The 25002-nt window shown below is 41.5% G+C and overlaps 3 protein-coding genes across 6 annotated transcripts in view; 2 read left to right on the forward strand and 1 right to left on the reverse strand.

The window, feature by feature from the left end:
- The window catches only part of LOC138966830 (UDP-sugar transporter UST74c-like), a 32782-nt gene extending 30519 nt beyond the window's left edge, over positions 1-2263 (forward strand). For both annotated transcript variants that reach the window (XM_070339184.1, XM_070339183.1), the window contains exons 11-12: positions 572-654; positions 2170-2263. In XM_070339184.1, the coding sequence (XP_070195285.1) occupies positions 572-654; positions 2170-2257 (171 nt within the window). In that variant the 3' untranslated portion in view covers positions 2258-2263. The remainder of the gene's footprint in view (positions 1-571; positions 655-2169) is intronic.
- A 6307-nt stretch (positions 2264-8570) lies between these two features.
- Positions 8571-18407, reverse strand: LOC138966828 (mesoderm induction early response protein 1-like). The gene is made up of 7 exons (XM_070339181.1): positions 18384-18407; positions 18036-18063; positions 16213-16340; positions 15469-15817; positions 12758-12970; positions 10933-11335; positions 8571-10507 (listed from the first exon to the last, which is right to left on the reverse strand). The coding sequence occupies exons 1-7, from the start codon at positions 18390-18392 to the stop codon at positions 9823-9825; spliced, it is 1815 nt and encodes a 604-aa protein (XP_070195282.1). The 5' UTR covers positions 18393-18407; the 3' UTR covers positions 8571-9822.
- A 319-nt stretch (positions 18408-18726) lies between these two features.
- Positions 18727-25002, forward strand: part of LOC138966827 (dynein axonemal intermediate chain 4-like) — a 58771-nt gene continuing 52495 nt past the window's right edge. For all 3 annotated transcript variants that reach the window (XM_070339178.1, XM_070339180.1, XM_070339179.1), the window contains exons 1-4: positions 18727-18858; positions 22882-23059; positions 23770-23880; positions 24924-24994. In XM_070339178.1, coding sequence (XP_070195279.1) covers positions 18818-18858; positions 22882-23059; positions 23770-23880; positions 24924-24994 — 401 coding nt within the window. In that variant the 5' untranslated portion in view covers positions 18727-18817. The remainder of the gene's footprint in view (positions 18859-22881; positions 23060-23769; positions 23881-24923; positions 24995-25002) is intronic.

Below are 25002 nucleotides of genomic sequence, written 5' to 3' on the forward strand. Positions count from 1 at the left end.
AAATACCGAAATATACTTATAAAAGGAACAGCAGAAGTTATAACTTGTAAGAGGTCACATCATCATACCTAACCTTTCACGGAAGGATACGATTGACTCTCTTTTACTCGGTTGTCTAATCAGGCATGGGAAATCCAACATGTGAAATAGTCTGAAATAGACCTTAAATAGCCAAAATAACAAAAGAAAACAAAATTTACATATCAATCTAAAAAAAAAGGGGCGTAATTTCAACCAGAGGTAATACGTTTTACAAAACTTATGTCCATTAGTTCTACCGTCCAAGACGATTTATAATTCATGTATTACTTAAACAAATGAACGTCCCGATTCTCTGCAACCACTATGTCAAATGAATCAATGAAACAAATTTACTCGTTTAGACGACAATTTTCAAAAACAATTTTTTGCAGCAGGCAATCACAATCTTTTGCTGCTGCCTTGTTATAGATTCTTGGCCTGCCTCATAGGACTGGTATTCCTTATTCATTCAAAAATATGGCGCACTTAAACGAATTGTTACTTTTATTTTTTGAGCATGTGGTTTTAAGTCTTGTTTACTTTTTTTCAGAATCTAGTCATAGTCTACGCAGGGATGTTTATAGGCGGTGACTATATCTACTCTACCGTCAACTTTATTGGAATCAATGTCAGGTAAAAGAAAAAAAGCGACAGTAATCTTCTAAAAAGTGTGCTTATTGAATACAAACAGACGGACACGCTCACACACACACAGACAGAGCCATATTCTCTGTGCATAATAGACGATTTTCGGAAATAACTCTGTCAGGTTTCCATGGGTTCTGAAAGTGTGAGTACCATTGCATTTGCGCAGACAAACATTGCCATGTGCTTCCTGTACACATGTTTGAGACACGCTCTCGGCCAGTCACGAGCACAGGAAGCACCCGACAATGTTTGTCTGCGCAAATGCAAGGGAAATCACTCTTTCACAACCCATGCAAATCCGACAGAGTAATTTCCGGAATTCGTCTGTTAACCGATATCCCAACTGACATTAATCAGACTTTAGTAAAACACCTTAAGCTGTGAAACAACTTCCTTTTTTTAATTTTGTTAAAAGCTTGAAAATAAAAGGAGTAGCCTATATATGTATAGTATTGATATATTTTACCATTATAAAAAGTATATCACAAGTCGCGTAAGGCGAAAATACAATATTTAGTCAAGTAGCTGTCGAACTCACAGAACGCAATGCCATTTTTCAGCAAGACCGTATATACTCGTAGCATCGTCGGTCCACCGCTCATGGCAAAGGCAGTGAAATTGACAAGAAGAGCGGGGTAGTAGTTGCGCTAAGAAGGATAGCACGCTTTTCTGTACCTCTCTTTGTTTTAACTTTCTGAGCGTGTTTTTAATCCAAACATATCATATCTATATGTTTTTGGAATCAGGAACCGACAAGGAATAAGATGAAAGTGTTTTTAAATTGATTTGGACAATTTAATTTTGATAATAATTTTTATATATTTAATTTTCAGAGCTTGTTTTTAATCCGAATATAACATATTTATATGTTTTTGGAATCAGCAAATGATGGAAAATAAGATAAACGTAAATTTGGATCGTTTTATAAATTTTTATTTTTTTTTACAATTTTCAGATTTTTAATGACCAAAGTCATCAATTAATTTTTAAGCCACCAAGCTGAAATGCAATACCGAAGTCCGGGCTTCGTCGAAGATTACTTGACCAAAATTTCAACCAATTTGGTTGAAAAATGAGGGCGTGACAGTGCCGCCTCAACTTTCACGAAAAGCCGGATATGACGTCATCAAAGACATTTATCAAAAAAATGAAAAAAACGTTCGGGGATTTCATACCCAGGAACTCTCATGTCAAATTTCATAAAGATCGGTCCAGTAGTTTAGTCTGAATCGCTCTACACACACACACACACACACAGACACACGCACATACACCACGACCCTCGTTTCGATTCCCCCTCGATGTTAAAATATTAAATTTTAGTCAAAACTTGACTAAATATAAAAAAGGAGGAAAATACAATATCATTGAATTGAATGTTTCTGTTTCTAAAAAAAATTTGACAGCTGTGTTATTTTTGTCATTGTGAACATAGTTATGTTTTTAATATAAACAGTATTGTAATAATAAATGAAATGTTTATCTTTAAAATTTGTGCAGTGTGGTTGGTGGACTAATGTATTCCTACGCAACGTTTACATCAAAAGTACCAAAGACACCGGTGATCAGCAATCAGAGCAATGTGTGAAAACTATATATATTTCATCAGTCAGAATGTCGATTTTAGGTATTGTGTTCAAGTGAAGGGAAGGAATGTGCCTACAATATATGAGATTTGATGCTGAAAGGCACCTTTTCTTCTTCTCCGTTTGTGGGCTGAAACTCCCACGTACACTCGTGTTTTAGCACGAGTGGAATTTTACGTGTATGACCGTTTTTACCCCGCCATTTAGGCAGCCATACGCCGCTTTCGGAGGAAGCATGTTGGGTATTTTCGTGTTTCTATAACCCACCGAACTCCGACATGGATTACAGGATCTTTTCCGTGCGCACTTGGTCTTGTGCTTGCTTGCGTGTACACACGAAGGGGGATAAGCCACTAAGCAGGTCTGCACATAAGTTGACCTGGGAGATCGGAAAAATCTCCACACTTAACCCACCAGGCGGCCGCGGCCGGGATTCGAACCCTCGACCTTCCGATTAAGAGGCCGACGTCTTACCACCCCGCCACAACGCCCGTCGAAAGGCACCATAATGCTCAAGACAATGAATCTCCAGTGAGGAATGAATGCTGTATTATTATGAATGGGCCTGCGCAAGTGCATATGCCAGAAAGAGAGCAGTGTGTGTGCGTGAGAGTTCTGCTGAATAAGTTGATTTGCAAACTTGCATTATCTTGTACATTTGTATCGCACATTGAATGCTCTTGTTGCTGTTATTGTTACTTTGAGGTTTGAAAATATGCAAAACCAATAAAAGAATGTCTAAAAACAATTTCTTCAATATTTTTGTTGTAACAAAAACAGCACTCCCTCTTGTCTCAGACACACACACACACACACTGTAAGAAAAACAAACGCAATACTTCCTTGTACATGCTTGTTTCAATATTACATACATAATACAGTCCAAATAACAACCACAGGCACAATTGATTTCATTCAAAACACTCATGTCAAAAACACTTGCAAACAACTTTCACGCACCTGTGAATCACTGAATATGTTCATGTAAATCAACATACCAACTGCAAAGAACCACTTAAGTTGCATTCCTTATCTTAAATTTCACTCCTTCAAATCCAAAACTCTCTCTCGCTTGACCCAACAAATTCCTCTTGGTTTGTGCTCACAATAAATAACCACCAAATATCCCATTCATTTCAACGTCTAATGGTACAACTACAAGTCGTTGGCTTTGCACATCAGACAGACCAATCAATTCCAATGTTTTACTGTACATAACTTTGTCTATGCAAACAGCTTTCTTCTTCTTCTTCAGTGTTCGACGTATGCAAACAGCAATCGCAGTGCTTCAACTCTTGCAGCTCTGCCAGGCCTTGAAGGCACAGTCCAGCTTTGCCAAATTTGAAAGGCACAGTCCTTCCTGTGATAACAGATTGGCTCTATATCTCACTTCTGCATGGGTGGGACTGAAAAATGTCATGAATACTGAAGAATTTTAAGGGGAGGGGGGGGGGGGGGGGGGGGGGAGTGTCTGGGGGCCCCCAGACGCTGAAGGATTTGTTTAATTAACAAAAACGTCACCACAGACATTACGAATCCGGATTACCGGCATATACCGGAAGAATTCCACCCATGCATCTGTCCAAGCTTTTACGTAAGATAAGAATAACCTTCCACTTAGACACATGCCAAAGATCTACAGCCTGTGTTCTACACAGTGCAGGATTTTTTCAATGACTTAATTTCGAAAGTGACAACTTAATTCAACCAAAAATTCCCACTTTGCACATGAAGCAGCCAAGGCTGTGGATTTTTGATATGTGTCCAAAGACGGGCGCAGTGGCGAGGTGGTAAGACGTCGGCCTCTTAATCGAAAGGTCGAGGGTTCGAATCCCGGCCGCGGCCGCCTGGTGGGTTAAGTGTGGAGATTTTTCCGATCTCTCAGGTCAACTTATGTGCAGACCTGCTAGTGGCTTATCCCCCTTCGTGTGTACACGCAAGCACAAGACCAAGTGCGCACGGAAAAGATCCTGTAATCCATGTCAGAGTTTGGTGGGTTATAGAAACACGAAAATACCCAGCATGCTTCCTCCGAAAGCGGCGTATGGCTGCCAAAATGGCGGGGTAAAAACGGTCATACACGTAAAATTCCACTCGTGCAAAAACACGAACGCAGAAGAAGAAGGTATGTGTCCAAGAGGAAGGATGGTCCTACCCCATGCTACAGCTTGGACAGATCTCTGCTGGTTCACAAGATGGTTTGCATGGAAAAGAAATTGTCTTCTTAAATTCCATTTCTAATGCTTTTTGTTTGTTTGTTTGTTTATTTGTTGCTTAACGTCCAGCCGACTACGCAGAGCCATATCAGGACGAGGAAGGGGGGGATGAAGGGGGCCACTTGTCAAGCGATTCCTGTTTACAAATGCACTAACCCATTACTTGTGTCCCAGCAGGCTTTAGTAAAACTAAATTAATACCTACTGGAAGATTACCAGTTTCCAGTATGTTAAAATAGGCTTAACCTATCTACTGCTGGACTTACATCAGAACACTAACAGATTAAACTATACATGAATCGCGAGACAAGCGGCAAGAGAAGAGATTTTTGGAAAAAATACAGGTGAATGAGCAAGAAGGCAGAAAAAAGAAAAGAATTCATGAAGAAAAAGAGAGCATGACAGGAAAGAGGAACCAAAAATCTACCTAACAGCAAACTAGAAAGCTCCTGCGGTTCCAAAAACAGGAGGGGCCTTTAATTTCATAACCGCAGTGCCCCACTGCGGGAATTTCTAATGCAGAAGAACCAACATGAACTCATGCCAACACAATTACACACTCCACAGGATGGATAAATGGAACATGAACTAGAATGACACAACTATTCTGACTCATAACTGTATCAGGATATCACTCTTAAGTTATACTCCCAGTCTCATACCTATCTCTTAACATAAGATTAAGAGAAATATCTTTTGTACCCAGAAGTTTTTAAAGAAATAAAAAGTAAAGCAAAATGTTTTATTTAAATTTTTTTTTCTTTACAAATATGCTGATCCCTGGAAACTGTTATTTTGGACAGTTTTTCTCCAAAGGTGTTTGAATTTTTTTGCTGTGCATTTCAATGGATAGTGGAAAATCCATGAAAGGTATCATCCTTCCAGTGCACATGAGCAAGCTCAACGCCTCAGATCTGTGTCAAGGCTTTCATGGAACACAAGCATCCTTTCACTTGAATACAAACTAAAAATCAAAAGTGAGGCTGCATTCTGTGCAGAGTGGGATTTAATTTAGATTCATATAACATAGTTGTCTCTTAATTCAATAAAAATAAAAATTAAAAAAAACCTCTGTTGGGCTGGTGATTTTGCCATGTGTTTAATTAACACAGGGCTAACACACACAAAAAAGTGAAAAACCTGCAAGGTCCACGGCGGTCCACGGCGGCGCCCCCCAGAAGATGAGGCTTTTTTATTTTATTATCTTGTACGGACAAAGAACAAAGTTTTACTTTAAGAAACCGGATTTTGCGGTTTAAAAAAAACTGGATTTCCGGCGAGAACTGGAAAGGTGTTAGCCCTGTTAACTTGAAAGATGCTCATAACCCACGTAAAAGCCTGGACAGATCAGTGGCGGTGAATATGATCTTTTGCGTGAAAGGACTGTACCTTGAAATTGGCAGAATGCTGCATGCATTGTCATAGGCTGTGTAACCTAATCAAGCAACACCATGCAATGTGCTGAAGGGATTGGATCCACATAACTCGGATGTGTTGTGTACCTTAGCATTTCTTGACCAGTCATGCTCAGTACAGAATGGACAATTCACAAAATACATACAGGAACTTAAAAGGTAACAGTCCAAATATGAGATGATAATGGTATGAATGGCGTTATATAACAAAGTATACGAAGGGGGATACATTGACGACGGTAGCAGCTCAGCTGTAAGCTGGTGAACACAGAAACAAGAAGTAAGTACAGTCGAAGTAAAAGAAAAATAGCCAAGAAATCAACTGTACCATCATTTTATCACCAACGCTAACTACTTCCATGTTCACTGCATTTCCTCTCTCTCTTGCAATGCACCACTTGTGAATTTGTGACCTGAGATTTACACATGAATAAAAAACATTACAAAAAAATCAAATAAATCCCAATATTCTTTTCCAGTCATACTATACCAAGCACTGCTTTTACTACTACTAGTTTTACTTTTAGTTACAAACATTATCCAGGAACATTTACTTGGTATGCATGTAGCTAGCCAGCAGGAAAAAAGCAATACAAAGCCGAATACTAACGATCTCCGTAAGAAAAACAAGTCGCGTAAGGCGAAAATACAACATTTAGTCAAGCTCAGTCGAACTCACAAAATGAAACTGAACGCATTGCATTTTTTCCGCAAGACCGTACACTTGTAGCATTGTCTGTCCACCGCTCGTGGTAAAGGCAGTGAAATTAACAATCCAGAAAAGTGCGGTAGCGGTTGCGCTGAGGAGGATAGCTTGCTTTTTTATCTCTATTCTTTTTAACTCTCTGAACGTGTTTTTAATCCAAACATATCATATCTATATGTTTTTGGAATCAGGGACCGACAAGGAATAAGATGAAATTGTTTTTAAATCGATTTCGGAAATTTAATTTTAATCATAATTTTTATATCTTTAATTTTCAGAGCTTGTTTTTAATCCGAATATCACATATTTATATGTGTTTTGGAATCAGAAAATGATGAAGAATACGATAAACGTAATTTTGAATCGTTTTATAAAAAAATAATTTTAATTACAATTTTCAGATTTTTAATGACCAAAGTCATTAATTAATTTTTAAGCCTCCAAGCTGAAATGCAATACCAAAGTCCGGCCTTCGTCGAAGATTGCTTGGCCAAAATTTCAATCAATTTGATTGAAAAATGAGGGTGTGACAGTGCCGCCTCAACTTTTACAAAATGCCGGATATGACGTCATCAAAGACATTTATTAAAAAAATGAAAAAAAAACCGTCTGGGGATATCATACCCAGGAACTCTCATGAAAAATTTCATAAAGATCGGTCCAGTAGTTTACTCTGAATCGCTCTATACACACACACACACACCACGACCCTCGTCTCGATTCCCCCCTCTACGTTAAAACATTTAGTCAAAACTTGACTAAATGTAAAAAGAAGTATACTCAGTCATACACACTCTGCAAGGGTCACTTAAGTACCTACTGATGTGAGTTATCAGGGAATTTGTCTACTCTTTTTATGATTCTGTTGTAGGTGGGATGCTCCAGAACTGGAGTTGCAACTGATCTGTGACAAATGTCAAAATGGATAAAAATGTCTCCAGGGAAACTGTTGCTGTCCCTACATGTACTAGACATTGTAATATTCCCCATTCCCCAAAGTCTTGAAAGTATAGGAAACCATGTAGAGTTTCAAGCTGTCTGTACATGTTCAGGATTTTCTAATATTTTCCGTTCCACAAAGTCTTGAAATTTCAGGAAATCTGTCAGGACTTGATTCTTCTTCTTTTATTGAATCAAGAATTTCTAAAGAGAAATTTCATCTATACTCCTGTAAAACCGAATAGCTTAATAGCTTTCAGCCGAGTTTCACAGTTCATCTCCAGGACTACAAAAACACCTACACAAAAGTGATCTACAGCGCTCTGACAGTTTTGCAGCCGAGATACACCTATATTGCCGTTCTCCCACATTCTTTTCACAATCAAAGCCATTCGCACAAAACATTGGATGTTGAATACTCTTCACACTTCAATCAGTTTAGTTCTTAAACAACAACTAAATTTTAATTTTTTGTGTAAAACAGGCCTCTTTCTGCATTACTTTTAAATATATTTTACCCCACAGGGAAAAATAACAAGCGTGCACTCAAAACACCAAGAAACAACCACCGATTGCATTCATAAACCGCACACTGGGATAATGCATTGTGTGCCCCTTGTTTTACACTACTATTCATGTGTACGCGACACAGCGCTGACACTTTCTCCTGTGCCTGTGCGCTCAACCATCACTCCATATCCCAGAAACACAAACAATGTCTTCCCATCCTAATGCTCTGATTCTCTGTCAGAAATTCAAGGATGGCAACATAAACTATCTGATCTTTCCCCACTTGAACACTAGATCATGGCTTGCTTACACTTTTCTCTTGCACATCCACAACTCTGTACCTTCAGAGCAAAGGTATCAACTGCAGACAACACACAAGAGAGATGGAAGGGCCTCATATGGAAAAGTGCTGAATAGTGGGATTTTCCTGGCATCAATACAGGAGAAAACTGTATAAGCAGACTATATTTGAAATAATCAATGACAAAAAACACCAAGCAAACAGGGAGGGAGGGTAGGTTAAGGGGTGGGAGGGGGTGGGGGGGGGGGGGGAGGCAACTGAGACATATAGCAGGGAACTTTCTTTATTTGGTGTTTAACGTCGTTTTTAACCACGAAGGTTATATCGCGACGGGGAAAGGGGGGAGATGGGAATATAGCAGGGAAGTAAAATTGAAAATATTGCAGTTCCTAAGACAAACTCAGCCAGACTGGCAACAAAAAGGAGCTTTTAGCAACACCAGTATCTGACATAGGTCATATTTCGTACAAGAAGCAAGTCACCAGAAATAGACAGCTGCCTCACACAACCACTGTATCTGCCTCGTTACTTGTAGTGTCACAACTCATCTATCTTCCCAGCATGAAATGTAAGCAAAGTATACATTTAATCACTGTGTGACATACTAATGTTATTCTACCCCAAACTTCATTTTGCCAGCAAGAGCTCACAACACATGCAATATCTAGACAGTATCCTGATTTAGCCCTGTGTGAGGTTTGCTGTCTTCTTTTACATGGGTGCAACCTGGAATATTCCAAAAACCGGCAAAAGTTGGGGTCCAGCTTTTTTAGTATTTAAAATGCCAAAAAAAACCCTCTCCTGGAACAAAAACATCGGCAGCCGATGAAACCAAAAACCGGCTGCCGGCGTGTAGCCGGCAGAGTTGCACCCATGCTTTTAGTATGCGACGTCACGTCCACGGGGCCAATTCTGGATCATGCCCCAATACTTGCGATCTCACCACAACTGCACAATAAAACGTTTGAATGACTTCTACTCAGATGTTCTATGTCTTACAATGCGTGTTAAGTCTCGAAACCACCCTTCCTAGGTTCATCTGCTATTGCACAAATGATCAATGACTGTACTGACACGGGCTCATTACGATGGTAAGTGAACATGAACTGATGTCTGCAATATTCAACAGCAAGACTGCATAGTCTGTAATGGGATTAACAGTCAGAGCTCTTGGTCTCCTTGATAACAAAGTCAATGCTGAGAATAAGTGCCCATCCAATGGCAATGGGAACAATCTGAGCAAACGAAATGTAAGTACAGGGTGTGTGTGTGTGTGCATATGTGTGGACAGAGAGAAAGAAAGAGACAGGGAGAGAGAGAGAGAGACGAAGGGAAAAAATGACCTAGAATGTAAGGGGTACGGGTACTAATCGGCATCAAATGCCTGCGAGAACGGGGGGAGAGAAAGAAAGAAAGAAAGAAAAAGAGAAGAACACCTTGGAATCAAAGAGGGAAAGGGAACTCTTGCGACAACATTGCATCAAATTCCTACAGATTCGGCGGCAGACTGGCCCCACTTTTCTGACGAGCTGGAAGATAGTTCAGAAGGTTTTAATATCGTGCTGCTTATACTGTCAATGTTTGTGACGCCGGTGATGGGAAAAGTGTCCAACAGCTTGGTACCAGTTGAGGAGGAAGAGGTGGTTGACGAGGAGTTGGGTAAAGACGAGGATGAACTGTCTGCCGGCTGTTCTGCACCACCCCCACCCTCACCAACGTCCACTTTTAACTTTTTAGCCACAGGTTCTGACGCCGCCTCGGAATCTTCGGTGTTACCGTTCAAGTCACTGCCCCGCATACCCACACCTCCCGAGCTATCAAGGGCAGTGTCAGGTTCAAAGGAACGCTTACTGCTACTGGCGCAAGTAGTGGCAGCACTGCTGCCAACCACACACTGATCGGCGCCAACACCAAGAAGCCCATCCCCGGCCCCTCCTGGGGTGTGACGAGCCGATGTTCCAGAGCCTCCGATGGGCTGAAGATCCACTGGTCCTAGGGTGGTGGAGGAAACCTCGTCGAGATCCTGACGTAGATGTGTGATGGAACGTTTGTGATGGTCGCTGTACATCATGGAGTTGATGGGACTAGCTGAGCGGTCGCGGCCCGGCAATGACCCTGGTAACGCTCCACTCTCTTGCTCGTTCAGGAACCGGTCCATGTAGTCACTGTTAGGACAAAAAGGTTATGTAAATAATCACATACCAGCAGAGGCCACACTGCACTCGATTCATGTCAGATGATCTCATGAAACGGAGGGTGGATAATGAAAGCGAATGGTCGGAGAGAAATAGGGGGTAGAAGACAGACGGTCAGATTGGCAGAGCTATCAATCTTTTCTGACAGATCGTTTTTGTAGTGCGAAAGCTACCAAACTGGACAACTCTGATAGTAACTTTTGCCCACAATTATTTGAGTGCCACATAAAGAAAAGTGGCGATTGAGATTGTAACTTGTCCCCAAGAGCTCTCTTTAGGAGGTAAAAAGGCAGTGAGATGTCAAATTGGATACTTTTACCTACAAATATTGTTTGTAACTTGTTAGCAATAGGAACAGCAAAAACAGGGCACAACAATAAAGACACAACACTTACGTGACGCCAGGGTGGAGGGTATACTTCCGCTTCTCGAGACGGTTCTTGTTCGCAAACGCATCATGCCGTGCAGACTTCTTCCACATGTAGTAAAACTGCACTAACTCCCCAACACTTCGGGTTCGAACCTTATACTGCTGAATCTGGTAAAAGTTCTTGCCATAGAGCCTCAGCCCAGTCTCAAAGTTGACGCACTCGTCCTCTGACCAAAGGCTCATGGGGTCTGAAGGAAGGATGACCTGCATTTTGCGACGTCTCAAGGCTTCCTCTGTATTGTGGCCGCACTGAAGAAGGAGGTAGAGGGCCTGTTCGTCATCTTCAACATGGCTGCCGGTTGGGATGGAGGCCACACCTGCCGCGTTGGCCAAGCTTTGTACCTTGACCTCTCGCAGGTAGTTCTCCACTGCAAGCAATACACAAGACAGGTTATTGTTGGTCATAAAATACAGCGGAACCCCCTTTAACAATCTGAGAAAATCAGGTCCTAAAAGGAGGGAGTCTTAACATGGAGGTAAATTTAGAGAGGTTATGAAGAGAACATGTGAAAAAACAGTGTCTTAAAATGGAGGAAGCCTTACATTGGGGGGGTACCACTCAAGTCGTTATTCAGTAAAAGGACTCGGTGTTTCACATCATCTCTTCAAAACATAAGTTCTTTGCGAAAACGACTAATTCTGTTTAAAATGACCTGTTAGTGTGACAAAGCAATGCCCAATTAGGACTGACCAAAACCCCCAAAGGCTTATTCTTTACTGTACACCCCAAACAGAAGAAGTACAACACAATACAGCAAGTTTTCATGAGATCTTATCCCCTGCTATGAGTACGAGTCAACCCCTTTCAAGTTTCACGATCAGGTAGTAAAAGACTGTATGAATAAGTCAACACTCACAATCATTATGTGACGTCATGGCACAACCACATCGGTCACACAAACAGTAAACAACAGCTGCCAGGGATTATGAAAACAAGAAGGGCAAAGCCCATACGACTCACATGCTTTACACATTTTTCCTACCAAAATACATGTGACCTTGACCCAAGGTCAAGGTCATCCAAGGTCATGCAACACAAAGCTGTTAATTCAAGACATAGGAAGTACAATGGTGCTTATTGGCTCTTTCTACCATGAGATATGGTCACTTTTAGTGGTTCACTACCTTATTTTGGTCACATTTTATAAGGGTCAAAGTGACCTTGACCATATGTGACCAAATGTGTCTCATGATGAAAGCATAACATGTGCCCCACATAATTTTTAAGTTTGAAACAGTTATCTTCCATAGTTCAGGGTCAAGGTCACTTCAAAATATGTATACAATCCAACTTTGAAGAGCTCCTGTGACCTTGACCTTGAAGCAAGGTAAACCAAACTGGTATCAAAAGATGGGGCTTACTTTGCCCTATATATCATATATAGGTGAGGTATTGAATCTCAAAAACTTTAGAGAAAATGTGAAAAATGTGAAAAATAGCTGTTTTTTAGGCAACATTTATGGCCCATGCGACCTTGACCTTGAAGCAAGGTCAAGATGCTATGTATGTTTTTTGGGGCCTTGTCATCATACACCATCTTGCCAAATTTGGTACTGATAGACTGAATAGTGTCCAAGAAATATCCAACGTTAAAGTTTTCCGGACGGACGGACGGACGGACGACTCGGGTGAGTACATAGACTCACTTTTGCTTCGCATGTGAGTCAAAAAGGTATATATATTAAAAAAAAGTTGCCAAATTCCTCCTGGGACGGAAATCTGTCTAGGACGGAAGAACTCCCATCCCTGTATTCATAGCAACAAACAAAATTACTGTTACTCCACTCACACTTTTCCCAGTCAATCTTGGAGGGGTTCCACAGGAGCCGGTCTTCGTTTTCATAGGCCGGAGCATCGCCGTAGTGGGAGAAACCTTCAGGGATGGAGGCCTGGTAATCATGCCCCACCTGAATCATCTTCTTGCTCTCCTTGTCCTCCTCTGGCGAGTAGTCCACATCTTCTTCCGAATCGGAGGATGCTTCACTGCCAGGCTGGCTGTTGGCTGAACCAAAGACATAGACATGTTTATAAATATATGTACTGCAGGGATCCAGACACTCTTTCAAACATGAAAGTGAAATACAGTGGAACCCCCCTTTTAAGTATAAGACTCCCTCCCTTTTAAGACCTTGTTTTCTGCTCATAACCTCTGTAAATTTACCCTGAATTTTAATACAGCAGTCCCTCTCATGAACGGACACCCTTGGGCCATAGCAAAACTGTCCATACATTGCAGGTGTCCGGTCACGGGAGGGGTGACCACACCACCCCCTCCCCCATACACTCACACAGACACACAAACAACAGGATTGAGTCTATGCTAATCACTTCTTGTGGCTACTAAACAATAAACTCCTAATACTTCTTTAAACGTTCTGTAAAAATGATTTGTATGAAAAGTGTTGAAAAGAAGAGATAAAATAAATCCTCAAGGCAGTGAACACACTCACCATGCACTGACATACGAAAGCAGCCACACAAACGCAGCACAGAGGAGCGTGTGCAGATGCTTTGCAAGAATAAGTTTGAAACCCAGTTTGAATAAATAGCAGCAGATAGAGCTGCATGTCATAATCATGTAATTTATTTTCATCTTGTCTGGCTTTATTGACTGCATGCCGATCATGTGGCATGGCAGTGACTTTTCACTCTTCAGTCGGAAATACACTGTACATAACACAGCTCCCACTCTCCCTCACTAATGCCTACCCCAAGCCGTGACAACTGATGCTTGGAAATTGTGTGGAAGAGTACACCTCTCTATTTCTCTCCAATGCTCTTCCTGCTGACATGCAGTGACACCGGACACCCCACAGAGTTTAGCCAGCTACCCCCCCCCCCCCCCCCCGCCTCCCTCTCTCTCTCCCTCCCTCCAGCCATGTACTGTTAGTGTTGGGCTGTGGCCAGAGAGGTCAGCTCCAGCTGTTCACTCAGAGCAAAACCAGTTGACTGTGTCGTAACTTTTGACACAGCAAGACAACTGAAGGGTTCACAGATTAGGCAACCGACTCACTGGTCAAGGCTGAGGGGAAACAAGACTGAGTATCTTGTCAATGAAAGAGGTTACACACAGACACACGATGCTGAGAACTGTGGCCGGTTTTTCACTCTCTTTCGCTCAGGACCTTCATCGACTGTGGTTTCTGTTGTTTACGTCCAACAGACAAGAATAAAGAGCACAGTGCAGTTTCATGTTGGCATCTTCGCATGTACTCCACTCCTGACCAAAACTACCCCCCCCCCCCCCCCCCCCCTCCTGATGGGTACAGGTGCACTCAAGTTACCAGTGACTGTCGTCACGCCATTGCGGCTGTGATCTTTGCACGAAGAGCCGGACTGCTCTGTTATCGATTTTGTTGTGGTGAAAATGTGACGATGGTCTGTCCGTACATTGGAGGTATGACCTGCTGTTGGGACCGAAAATGAGTGTCCGTGTCCACGTTTTGCAGGTGTCCGTTTAAGGGGGGAAATATAGAAGGAAAACACTCCGTGCCGAGCAAATGTGTCCGTACATGTCAGGTGTCCGCTCACGCCGGGGGCCGTACATTGCAGGGACTGCTGTACTACCACTTTTTTAAGAACCAATTTTCCAAGATTTTTGGAAGTCTTAAAATTTAACTTCGGAAAAGGGGGGTTCCACTGTACACACTCATATACGAGCTCCACACCAACATCACACACTGCAAAAAAAAAAATCCCCCATCTTTTGACTGTATACTGAGGCTATGAGACTATCGCCATCTTATTGACATATGTTGTAGGAAAAAGTTTTTGTTTTCAACTTTAGCTTCACCAAGTAGCACCAATGTTGTTCCCAGACACCGGACAATATGTGGTTGGACCGGGATTAAACAATGTTTAGGTCCAAATATTTTGGATGGTCGACCAGCCAGGGGCAGACTAACGCGCCAGCTAACACAAAATTGTGTTATCAGTGAAATCTAAGAACACTGTATCCTTTTAAAACTGTCACCGCCCGTGAAATTGCCTCTTGAACACATTTTATCCACTGTAGGATAACTACTGTCAAGTAAAGTTCAGCTTCACCAAAGCAGTGTTGTTCTCAGTCTACGGTCACTGATTTATAATTTGTTTTATTCGACACATTGGTCTGACTGACGGTGACCCCTGGACGATCAACCGTATGATTGCGCTGTGGCACAGGTCTTCTGACCATCAATTTTCATACCAAGCGGACACGGCCAGGACATTTGGACCTATACAGTATACATATTTTTAATCCATGTCTAACTGACCTTTTGTCCTCCCACGCTGGAAAAATGTAACTGTATATACAGTGGAACCCCCCTTTTAAGACTCCCTCCTTTTTAAGACCTTGTTTTATCAGACTTTCTGTTTATAACCTGTGTAAAATTCTCCCATTTTGGACCTGATTTTCTCAGATTATTCGAGGTTTTAACAGGGGGGGGGGGGGGGGGGGTTCCAATGTATCTGAATGTAATTTTTAAGACTTTCCTATCTACATTAGTTTGTACGTACATCTCAAAAGACGTGCAGTGCCAGTTGAGGCAACTGTATGCAGAAGGTCATTAATGGTTGTCTCTCTGTCATCGGCTGGACTGTTGCTGCTCAGCAAGTCGCGGGCAATGATTTCCTTATCCAAGGTCAGATCCTGGTTCTCCAGAATCTCTGACTCACTGCTGGAGCGAGACGTGTCCTGATCCTCGTCGGCCGACCCAGCACTCATTCCGGAACGATCAGCATCCCCTCCATCTCCTTCCCTGTCTGTGCTTTGGCTCGGTCCCCCGCCACTTCCCTCTGCACCTTCATTGGCGCTATTCTGGACTCTGTACATAGCTAAGAGGGCTTCCATAGGCATCTCACCTTCCTGTATTAGAAACATAACAGAGCTAAAATGTGTTATGTTGATTGCATAACCACTTTTTTCAAACCAAATGTTTGGCCATTCTTTGTCTTCAAGTAAAATGAGTCGGAGGTAATCATGTCAGAAACAGGAGTTAATAGGTATACCAAAAAGATACACGACTGCTTTAGGAAGGGTTTTGTTTCTGTTCAGCCGAATGTTAGCACTAGCAGTCTCATCTTCATGGTTCAATCTTTGGTGCATTACAACTAGTGCTTTGTATGTACCGTAATTTCTTAAAATGCTGAATTTTACGGTCAAATGCTTTTTATGTTTGCAAAGTATCCAGACAACTGCTTTTTGGCGGTGAACATAAGATGAGAATGTTTTGTTATTCTATCAATATCATTTATCTTCACCTTTGTCAAATCATCCAGTTCATTGCTGCAGCTGTTATCACTCAGGTTTTCTTCCTCCTCGAGTGTCCGCTCATCATCAAAATCATTGATCAGCTGCTCTGCACTTGGGTCAAAGTCACGGTCGGTATCTGAAACAGCCAGGCAAACTCTATGAGGAGGACTAAGAGCTTGCGAAGTCACCAGTTATGAGATTATACATATTTACTCTTACGTGTGAATTTCTTTCCAACTCATTCACAGGGGGATCGGTGTATTCCTTTAAAACTTCTCATTAACAAAGTGTACAATAACTGACAAAGTGACAACTGACATACTCTGAAAATCAAAAATATTAGTGATTATTACAGTTGATCAACATTTCTGACTGAGGTTTTAGATCTAAAGCTAATAGAGAAAAGAGCAACAAGAAGATAACGACAAGCAAAGCTGAGCTGTCTAGCACTAATCAGCTGTCCAATGAAACGGATATTATTAACAGCTATTGTGCTTTCAGCGTAGCAATAGGGCCCGATATTTAGACGAGACAAGTATAATGCCGACGAGTCGAAGACGAGTCGCATGATTATACTTGTTCGAGTCTAAATATCGGACCCTATTGCTACGCTGAAAACATAATAGCGTTTAAATAGCTATTCTGACATTAAATTCTGTGTTAAAATCATGTTTTTGTCAGCAACAAGTACCAGAATGGTCCATGTCGTTGAGTGCAGACGACGGTTCCCTTTCCGCATGAAGCCACGGAAATAACTGAACATTGAAAAACCCACAGAGAGAAAACTCGAGATAACCGGATGTTTAGCATTACGTCAATATGCTAGGAGTAGGAATCATATGACGTCATGACGTATCATGCTTGTCTACGTAGATTGTATATTCGAAAGTCAGACTTCTGTTGGGAATTCGCGTGGTGAAGACTGCGGTAAATCTGTAGATGATAAGAGAACAAGGATTGTCTCAGAAGAAACGACTAAATGTTTCAGACCGGTAACTTCATTTCAACATTGCACTATACAATGGACGTTCTATGTGACAGGAGAGTTTGCTGATTTTGTGTGAAACATTGGAGAGATCGTCTGCTAGAATCAGAGATAGGTCGCTTCAGATTGCAGCTTCTGGAAATTTGCAAGGTTTGTTGCCTGTTAAAGAACTGGATTTTACATGTAATGTATGTCATGTACAGTAAGCAACAACAAAAACACACACAAAGCAAATGGCATCGTCTGTCGACTTGTCACATAAACAAACCTGGCGAGGTATGCGTGTACTTTATACACGTGGAAGAAACCAGAACCATGCGTCTTTGTTATTGCCGATATCGTTTGGATATGCAGCAAAAAATTACCAACTTCCGTAGCGTTATGCTTTGATGATCGAAAAAGGGATGTGTGAGACCATCCAATCACTGCCCCCGAATTCCCCCACGTGTCCATCAGAATAGCTATATACAGTCCTACTAAGTTGTGTACATGTATGTCACTTTCAGTTTCACTATCACTTTGGCATATACAGTCCTACTAAGTTGTGTACATGTATGTCACTTTCAGTTTCACTATCACTTTGGCATCAAATTTAAATGATCCTTGTAGTTATTTTGCCACCCAAAATAAATGACAAAAACTGCCAAACCGTGTGCACCCTGTTCCTTAAGAATTGGTGAGCTATCATTCACTACTCACTGCAATGCCTTTACATTACAAAACACCACTCAAAGTGAAACACGACCGCATGAGCGGATGTTTTGGTCTCGGTACTTTGACCTATATTGGTCGTGACACGAAAACCTATGAATACAAACTGGAAAACTTTTGGTGACAAAAAATTACCTGGACTGCTCGATTCACTCCCAGCATGCTGAAAAAGAAATACGAAAAATATTAACGCATACCACGATACTAACAAAATTGATCTGCACGTTCATGGCGTTATTTAAAAAAAAAAAAGCCCCGGTCCTGAAAGTAATGGCGCGCGATGCGCAAACCTCAGGATCCATTTCGGGATATTTTCAAGAGACGCAGCCACAAACAGTTAACATAACGAGATTCATAAACACTTGAACAAGCTAGTAAAAACGTTAAAGCTACCCTCTGCCAGATTAGCAAATGCCAGAAAGCCCAAGAAGACACCACTTCGAATAAATGCTCCCAGATTTTTATTCAGGTCAATGTACAAACCTCCGCCATTTTGCTCGGGGGAAATGTTGGGGAATCTCAGTAAATTCCAAATCGAGGCTCCGTGAAAACCCGACCCCCCTCAAGCGTGCTATGTTACATTACATGTGATTGGTTCGAATGCCTTAGATCACAAAATAATCAATCTAAAGCAAGATCAAGTGGATACAATTTGATTGGTTTTTTTTTTAATTGCTTACAGACAAGACCCCAATGCATCTATATTGCCTTCGTCACCCTCGGATTTGACTCTCAACACGCGCTTTTGGGTTACAAATGTTGACGCATGGAACGGAAGGTTCACAAATAGTAACCAATCAGTTTGGATCTCTTATACGGTCCTTGGAATTCCCCTGACAACGCGTTTGGAGGAGATAACTGAGCCTGCTGCTTGTCGTCTGTATTCACGTTGAACAGTGAAGAAAAACACGGACAAGATGTCAACTTCAAAACAAAAGCGATCGTACTTATCTACGAAGTAAGTTTGTTTTATAGTATATATTGTAATTGCTTTATTTCCATGCCCTTAGATCTACTCTTGCAGAACTGCTCTGTTTATTAGGCTGCCGTTTATTACTATCTACACAAACTGTATGGTAGACTACAGTACAACAAAATGGAGCTTGGGAATAAGAAATTAAAACAAGTCGCGTAAGGCGAAATTACTACATTTAGTCAAGCTGTGGAACTCACAGAATGAAACTGAACGCACTGCATTTTTTCACAATGACCGTAATCCGCCGCTCGTGCAAAAGGCAGTGAAATTAACGAGCCTGTTTAGCGCGGGGGTGGTTGCGCTGTGCTGCATAATATAGTAGACCTGTATGTTACAAAAAAATTCAAAATTTTCATTTAACATTTTGATCTATATCACTTGAAAGAGCAGAAAATCAGCATTCCAATGGTATATATAACTGAGATTGGATAAGTGCAACCCGAGTTATGAATTTTTAAAGTAATAAAATTCGTAATAGAGGCAAAGAGGATAAATTGAAACCATTTTTGACATGTTTCAGCTCAAATTAACTGTAACTCACACATTTGTTTATCAATATTGTTCAATTTGGTATCAAAAGAAAGGTTCAGAGCTCTATCTAAACAACTATAAAAAATAAAAATAATTTTTTTTAATTTTTTTTTAGTAAGTTAGTATGAAACTGAGAGCAGACGAACTTTACCGACCGCCATGTTGGATGTGAATACAACATGGGTGACAATCCGGGCGCAAAGCGGCGCATCCGTTAAAAGGTACTTCGCATCGCTTTATCGACTTGAAACTTTGGGAAACAGCAGGAAAATGGTCAAACTAACTGTTCAGAGGGGTCTCATAAGAGTTCAAAGGCTATAAATTGGTTTATAAAAGTACCTCTTTTGTGTCTTCTTCGCCCGATATTCTGGCCGGCGAGCTCGACAGTGTTGGACTCGCCATCTTTCTCAATCTTAAAGTCAAGAATGTGCTCTACGTCTTCGACAGGGTGCCCATGTGATGTAAATTTGGACAAGAATAGAAAAGCGGACCCCAAAACTGAGACAGAGTGAGTGATCAGAAAATGGGGGGTCATTTTCAATGACGTCAAAAATTGAGCTGCGCACGCATTTTGTAACATACCTAAATATAGCACGCTTTTCTGTACCTCTCTTCGTTTTAACTTTCTGAGCGTGTTTGTAATCCAAACATATCATATCTATATGTTTTTGGAATCAGGAACCGACAAGGAATACGATGAAATTGTTTTTAAATCGGTTTCAAAAATTTTATTTTAATCATAATTTTTATATTTTTAATTTTCAGAGCTTGATTTTAATCTGAATATAACATATGTATATGTTTTTGGAATCAGAAAATGATAAAGAATAAGATGGATCGTTTTATAAAAAAAAATTTTATTACAATTTTCAGATTTGTAATGACCAAAGTCATTAATTAATTTTTAAGCCTCCAAGCTGAAATGCAATACCAAAGTCCGGCCTTCGTCGAAGATTGCTTGGCCAAAATTTCAATCAATTTGATTAAAAAATGAGGGTGTGGCAGTGCCGCCTCAACTTTTACAAAAAGCCGGATATGACGTCATCAAAGACATTTATCCAAAAAATGAAAAAAATGGTCTGGGGATATCATACCCAGGAACTCTCATGTCAAATTTCATAAAGATCGGTCCAGTAGTTTACTCTGAATCGCTCTACACACACACACACACAGACAGACAGACAGACAGACAGACAGACAGACAGACACACACACACACACACACACACACACACACACACACACACACACACACACACACACACACACACACACACACACACACACACACACATACACCACGACCCTCGACGTCTCGATTCCCCCTCTATGTTAAAACATTTAGTCAAAACTTGACTAAAACAGGATACCGTAATGAACAGAAAAGTTCGGTGTTGTGTGTATGTGTGTGTGTGTGTGTGTCACTGTGTGTGTGTGTGTTTTATAAGTTTCTACTTTGGCACCATCCTGACTCGGATGGTTTCAATTCATCTATCATGCAAATACCATGTATTGTATTTGTAGTTTTAACCTTGTACTCAAAACTCAACTATAGTAGAAATTACAAAGTCCGTATTGAAAAGGGGCCTGTTCTTGATTTGGAAGAAGAAGAACAACACAGGGATCGCGTTTACGCACGATTTTTGCGTATTTGACGCATTTTAAAAGTCGCTGACGCGTTTTTTTCGCCGCGCCGCGTAAGCCATACGCAAAAATATTGTAACTTTTTCTTGTCTTCACGCAGCGCTTTTGCTCTGACTTAATAATCACCCGATCCTGAAACTGACTATAGGGCTCGAGAAGTGACAACACACATGAAATCTGCGCGTCAAAACTAAAGTCCGTTTCTTTTTGCATCGAAGTATCGCAAACGAACGTAACGAGGGTATTACAAGATAATGTCTTGTCGGATAATGAAACAGACATTAGCTGCTCTCCCATCTCGCGCTTCCAAAAGGCGGAAAGTGTGTCTAGTCGTATTAGAGCGGGAAACAAACTCGCAAGGCCCGAAGGTTGGAGACAGCAGGGGTGTTATTCGACAGGCGTGCGCGGAGTTCGACAGGAAAACTCGCCGTATTTAGGTAAGGAGTGTCTTTAAGTCTTTCGTGCGTGTTTTGTTTGTGTCTGTACGTGTTTTCGTAGTACGCAAAAATATTGGTCCGTGACGCGTTTTTTTCGTTTCGTTGCGTATGACTTACGCGTTTTTTAAAAAGCTAGCGCGATCCCTGCAACAGCTTAATATGTACTGTCAATACCATTGCATGGATCCCTATTCCCACACTGTTTTCAAACATTCCTTCTTCAAAAGTATGCCATCCTAACTGCATCATTCATTCAACTGAAGGACAACTCAGAACTCTTACTTTTACCCAACATCAACACACTGTATGTTTGTGCATACATGTACAACATTTGATGGGTATGCATATGATATGCACATTTTCTACACTGACAGCATATATGATATGACTAGAGGAATACCCGGCTTCGCCGGGGTGAATCGCGAGAGAGAGACAGACAGCGTGGCGGTTCACCACAAACACCTTTGAAGGCGAAGTCCTGTCAAACGGGATTGAGAATTTTAGAGCTTATTTCTTAGCCCTATATCATCTGTTGTGGCTTCTCAAATGCCAGGACATACAGACAGACAAAAGCCGCTAGACCCCATCACAAACAGAACTCTATAATCCACAGGTGTTGCCCACATACACACAAACACACACACACACACAGAAGCCGTATATATATATATGTATATGTATATATCTATAAATATATAGAGATAGGTGACAGTGTATTTTTCGCGTGGCTATAAATTGATTCGACCTTTTCACTTTGACAGTAAGAACAACTTACGGGTGCAAGGGAAGCGTTCTGGACAGCGCAGTGACATTTTAAAAATAGTAACGTAGAAACGGGAATATGGATTGAAGCCACACGAAGGAAGGGAGATAAACGCAAAAACACTGGAGAAGATAAGGAAGAGTTACTGGGAATGGTGAAATGAACAGAAAAACCAAAATCGGTTCAGCGCTGCGCGCTGAGAGCACGTGTTGAAATATCTCATCGATGAGGTTGTGTCCGGGGTCTCTCTAAATAAGCCCACCAAATTTGAAGCAGATCCATCGAGAACTTTGGCCGCGCATCGTGCACAGACAGACAGACAGATAGACAGACAGACAGACAGACAGACAGACAGACAGACACAAGTCGTATATATATATATAGAAGGCTATAGCACTGTAGCAGGATGATCAGATTCAGAGAAGCAAAGACTTTCAAAACCTGCTTGACATTGATGAGATGTCATGTTGTCATCAATGACAAATTCATTGACGAGAATGTTTTTATTTGTGTCACTGTGTGTGTGTGGGGGGGGGGGGGGGGGGGTGCATTTGCAAGCAGACCTGTGTATCACAGGGGTCAGATTGTACTAGAATTTATTCAAAATTTTATTTGTTGTGCTGTCCCCAGTCAAAGCATGGCGACCTCCAAACGTGGACCAGGTGCAGGCAAAGGGAATAAGCTTGGGACTCGAGGACCAGGCCAAATGAGCACTCGCAGCAATCTGGCCTCATCTTCCAGCAAGAAAAGTGTCATTGGTGGCATTGCACCCAGCGACAAGTCCAGCAACATTCGTGTACCTGTGCAGGTAAAGTGGAGAAGGAGATCAATTTTGGGGAAGTGAGGGCGGGGGTCATAGGGCCAGGGGGGGGGGGGGGGGGGCGGTGAGGGGGTGGGGTGAGGGGGGGGGGGCGGTGAGGGGGTGGGGCGGTGAGGGGGTGGGTGAGGGGGGGGGGTGGGGGGGTGGGGGGGTGGGGGGGTGGGGGGGTGGGGGGTGGGGTGGGGGGGTGGGGGGGGGGGGTAGGGGGTGGGTGGGGGGGGTGGGTGGGTGGGTGAGGGGGTTAGAAGCCAAAAAAAGTAAAGGTGGGGACCAGATGCATTAAACAAAGCCCAATGTGTGTTATTCATTCACATGAGAATAGCTTTCTGTAAATTGTAATCTGATCTAAGCTGTGTTTGTCTTTTGTGTCAAATATATTGATTCAGTCTGCAGTGTCTTTTAAAGCTGGAGGATTTTTATTTACATGTTTGCTGTTCATAATTTCTGTAGATTATCTAGATTTTGTAAGGCCTGATTTTCCTAGGTTTGTTTGTTAAACACATAAAAGTACTATTTTCTGGAAGAATTGAAAATTCAGACCCAAGGAAGAATGGTTATTCCATGCTGTTGGTGTTGCAAAAAGATGTTCAGGCAGTTTTCATTCCCAAACAATTTCTGTAAGGAATGGGCTCAATGGGAAAGAAAAGACGCAGAATGACTAGTTACATAATACATGCATGAACTTTATATATCTGCAGGTGTTTGACGAAGCAGGTAATGATGTGACACCGCTACCTCTTCTCACCTTAGACCCCAACCAGGTGCGGATCCAGCAGAGCAACGTCCTGGGGGACAGCACAGTTGGAACGGTAAGACTTTTTTGTGTTCACTTTTATCCTCCCTCCTAACCCTGAAGTAAATACTAAATGGAAGTATCTTAATTGCTATGTGACAGCAACATTTCAAGAAATACACAGATGCAGACACTTGCACAGTGCCACACACAGACATAGACATAGGCACAGATACACAGAACACACACAGAGATACACTCAAACACAGACACATACATATATATACACACACACTCACACACATGCAAGAAAAAGTGACGGTTTAATTTAAGTATTTCTAGTGAACGACGAAGAAGAAGAAGAAGAAGATTTAAGTATTTTGTCCAATATGCTTTTTAACAAGGGTACTTTTCGGCCCAATGTAACTTGGTTAATGTTCTTTTTGAGAACTTGAGCACCTCACCCCCTACCTAGTGCCTAAAATAACGTGTATATATATTTTCTGCGCTTTGTGTCAGCACTGTTTGTGTGTGTGTAAATAGTACTGTTGACACGTTTTTATATAGTAGCCTATTGTGCTTTTTGTGCTTAGGCTGTGTATTGGACTGTCACTGTATGCCTGCATTATTAGTTGTCAGTAATTATTACATGTGCTGATTGTTCTCTTTGCCTGCGCGCGTATAGTATGTTGGTTATGTTTGGTCATAGTATGTTTGTTTATGTTTGGTCGTTATTTTTGTCTGTGCGTGTATTGTATGTTTGGTCGTTTTCTTTGCCTGTGCATGTATAGTTTGTTGGTTATGTGTGGTCGGTTTCTTTGCCTGTGCGTGTATAGTATGCTTGGTCGATGTATGTATTGTAAAGCGCGAAGAGTAGACATTTTTCTAGAATAGCGCTATAAAAGTTTGCATTATTATTATTATTATTATTATTATCATTAGGTGTAATTTTGTGATTACCCTGTATTTTTAGGGATTCTAAAGATTTGCATGGATGGACTGAAATTTGGTTGTAAAAAACTAAACTCGTAGATGACATGACAATGCCATGTTGTCAGTGTTTCATTGTTTATTCATTCATCTACGGTAATGCAGTTTTGATGTTTATTTTTCTCACAGCCGACAGACCTATTGTCCCAGATCTCTACATCTTTTATGACCAGCGCTTTTGGTGGGGGTCCTTTTACACGGTAAGTCT

Source organism: Littorina saxatilis, linkage group LG5, assembly GCF_037325665.1.
Source record: "Littorina saxatilis isolate snail1 linkage group LG5, US_GU_Lsax_2.0, whole genome shotgun sequence".
Lineage (NCBI taxonomy): Eukaryota > Metazoa > Mollusca > Gastropoda > Littorinimorpha > Littorinidae > Littorina > Littorina saxatilis.

Bases quoted from the DNA above. Each gene is read 5' to 3' on its own strand.
- LOC138966828 (XM_070339181.1), bottom strand. The intron at 12,971-15,468 runs GTACGTACAAAC...TCTTTGGTTCAG, and splicing joins CACTGCACGTCTTTTGAGAT to CCAACAGCCAGCCTGGCAGT. The intron at 10,508-10,932 runs GTAAGTGTTGTG...TTGTCCTAACAG, and splicing joins ACCCTCCACCCTGGCGTCAC to TGACTACATGGACCGGTTCC.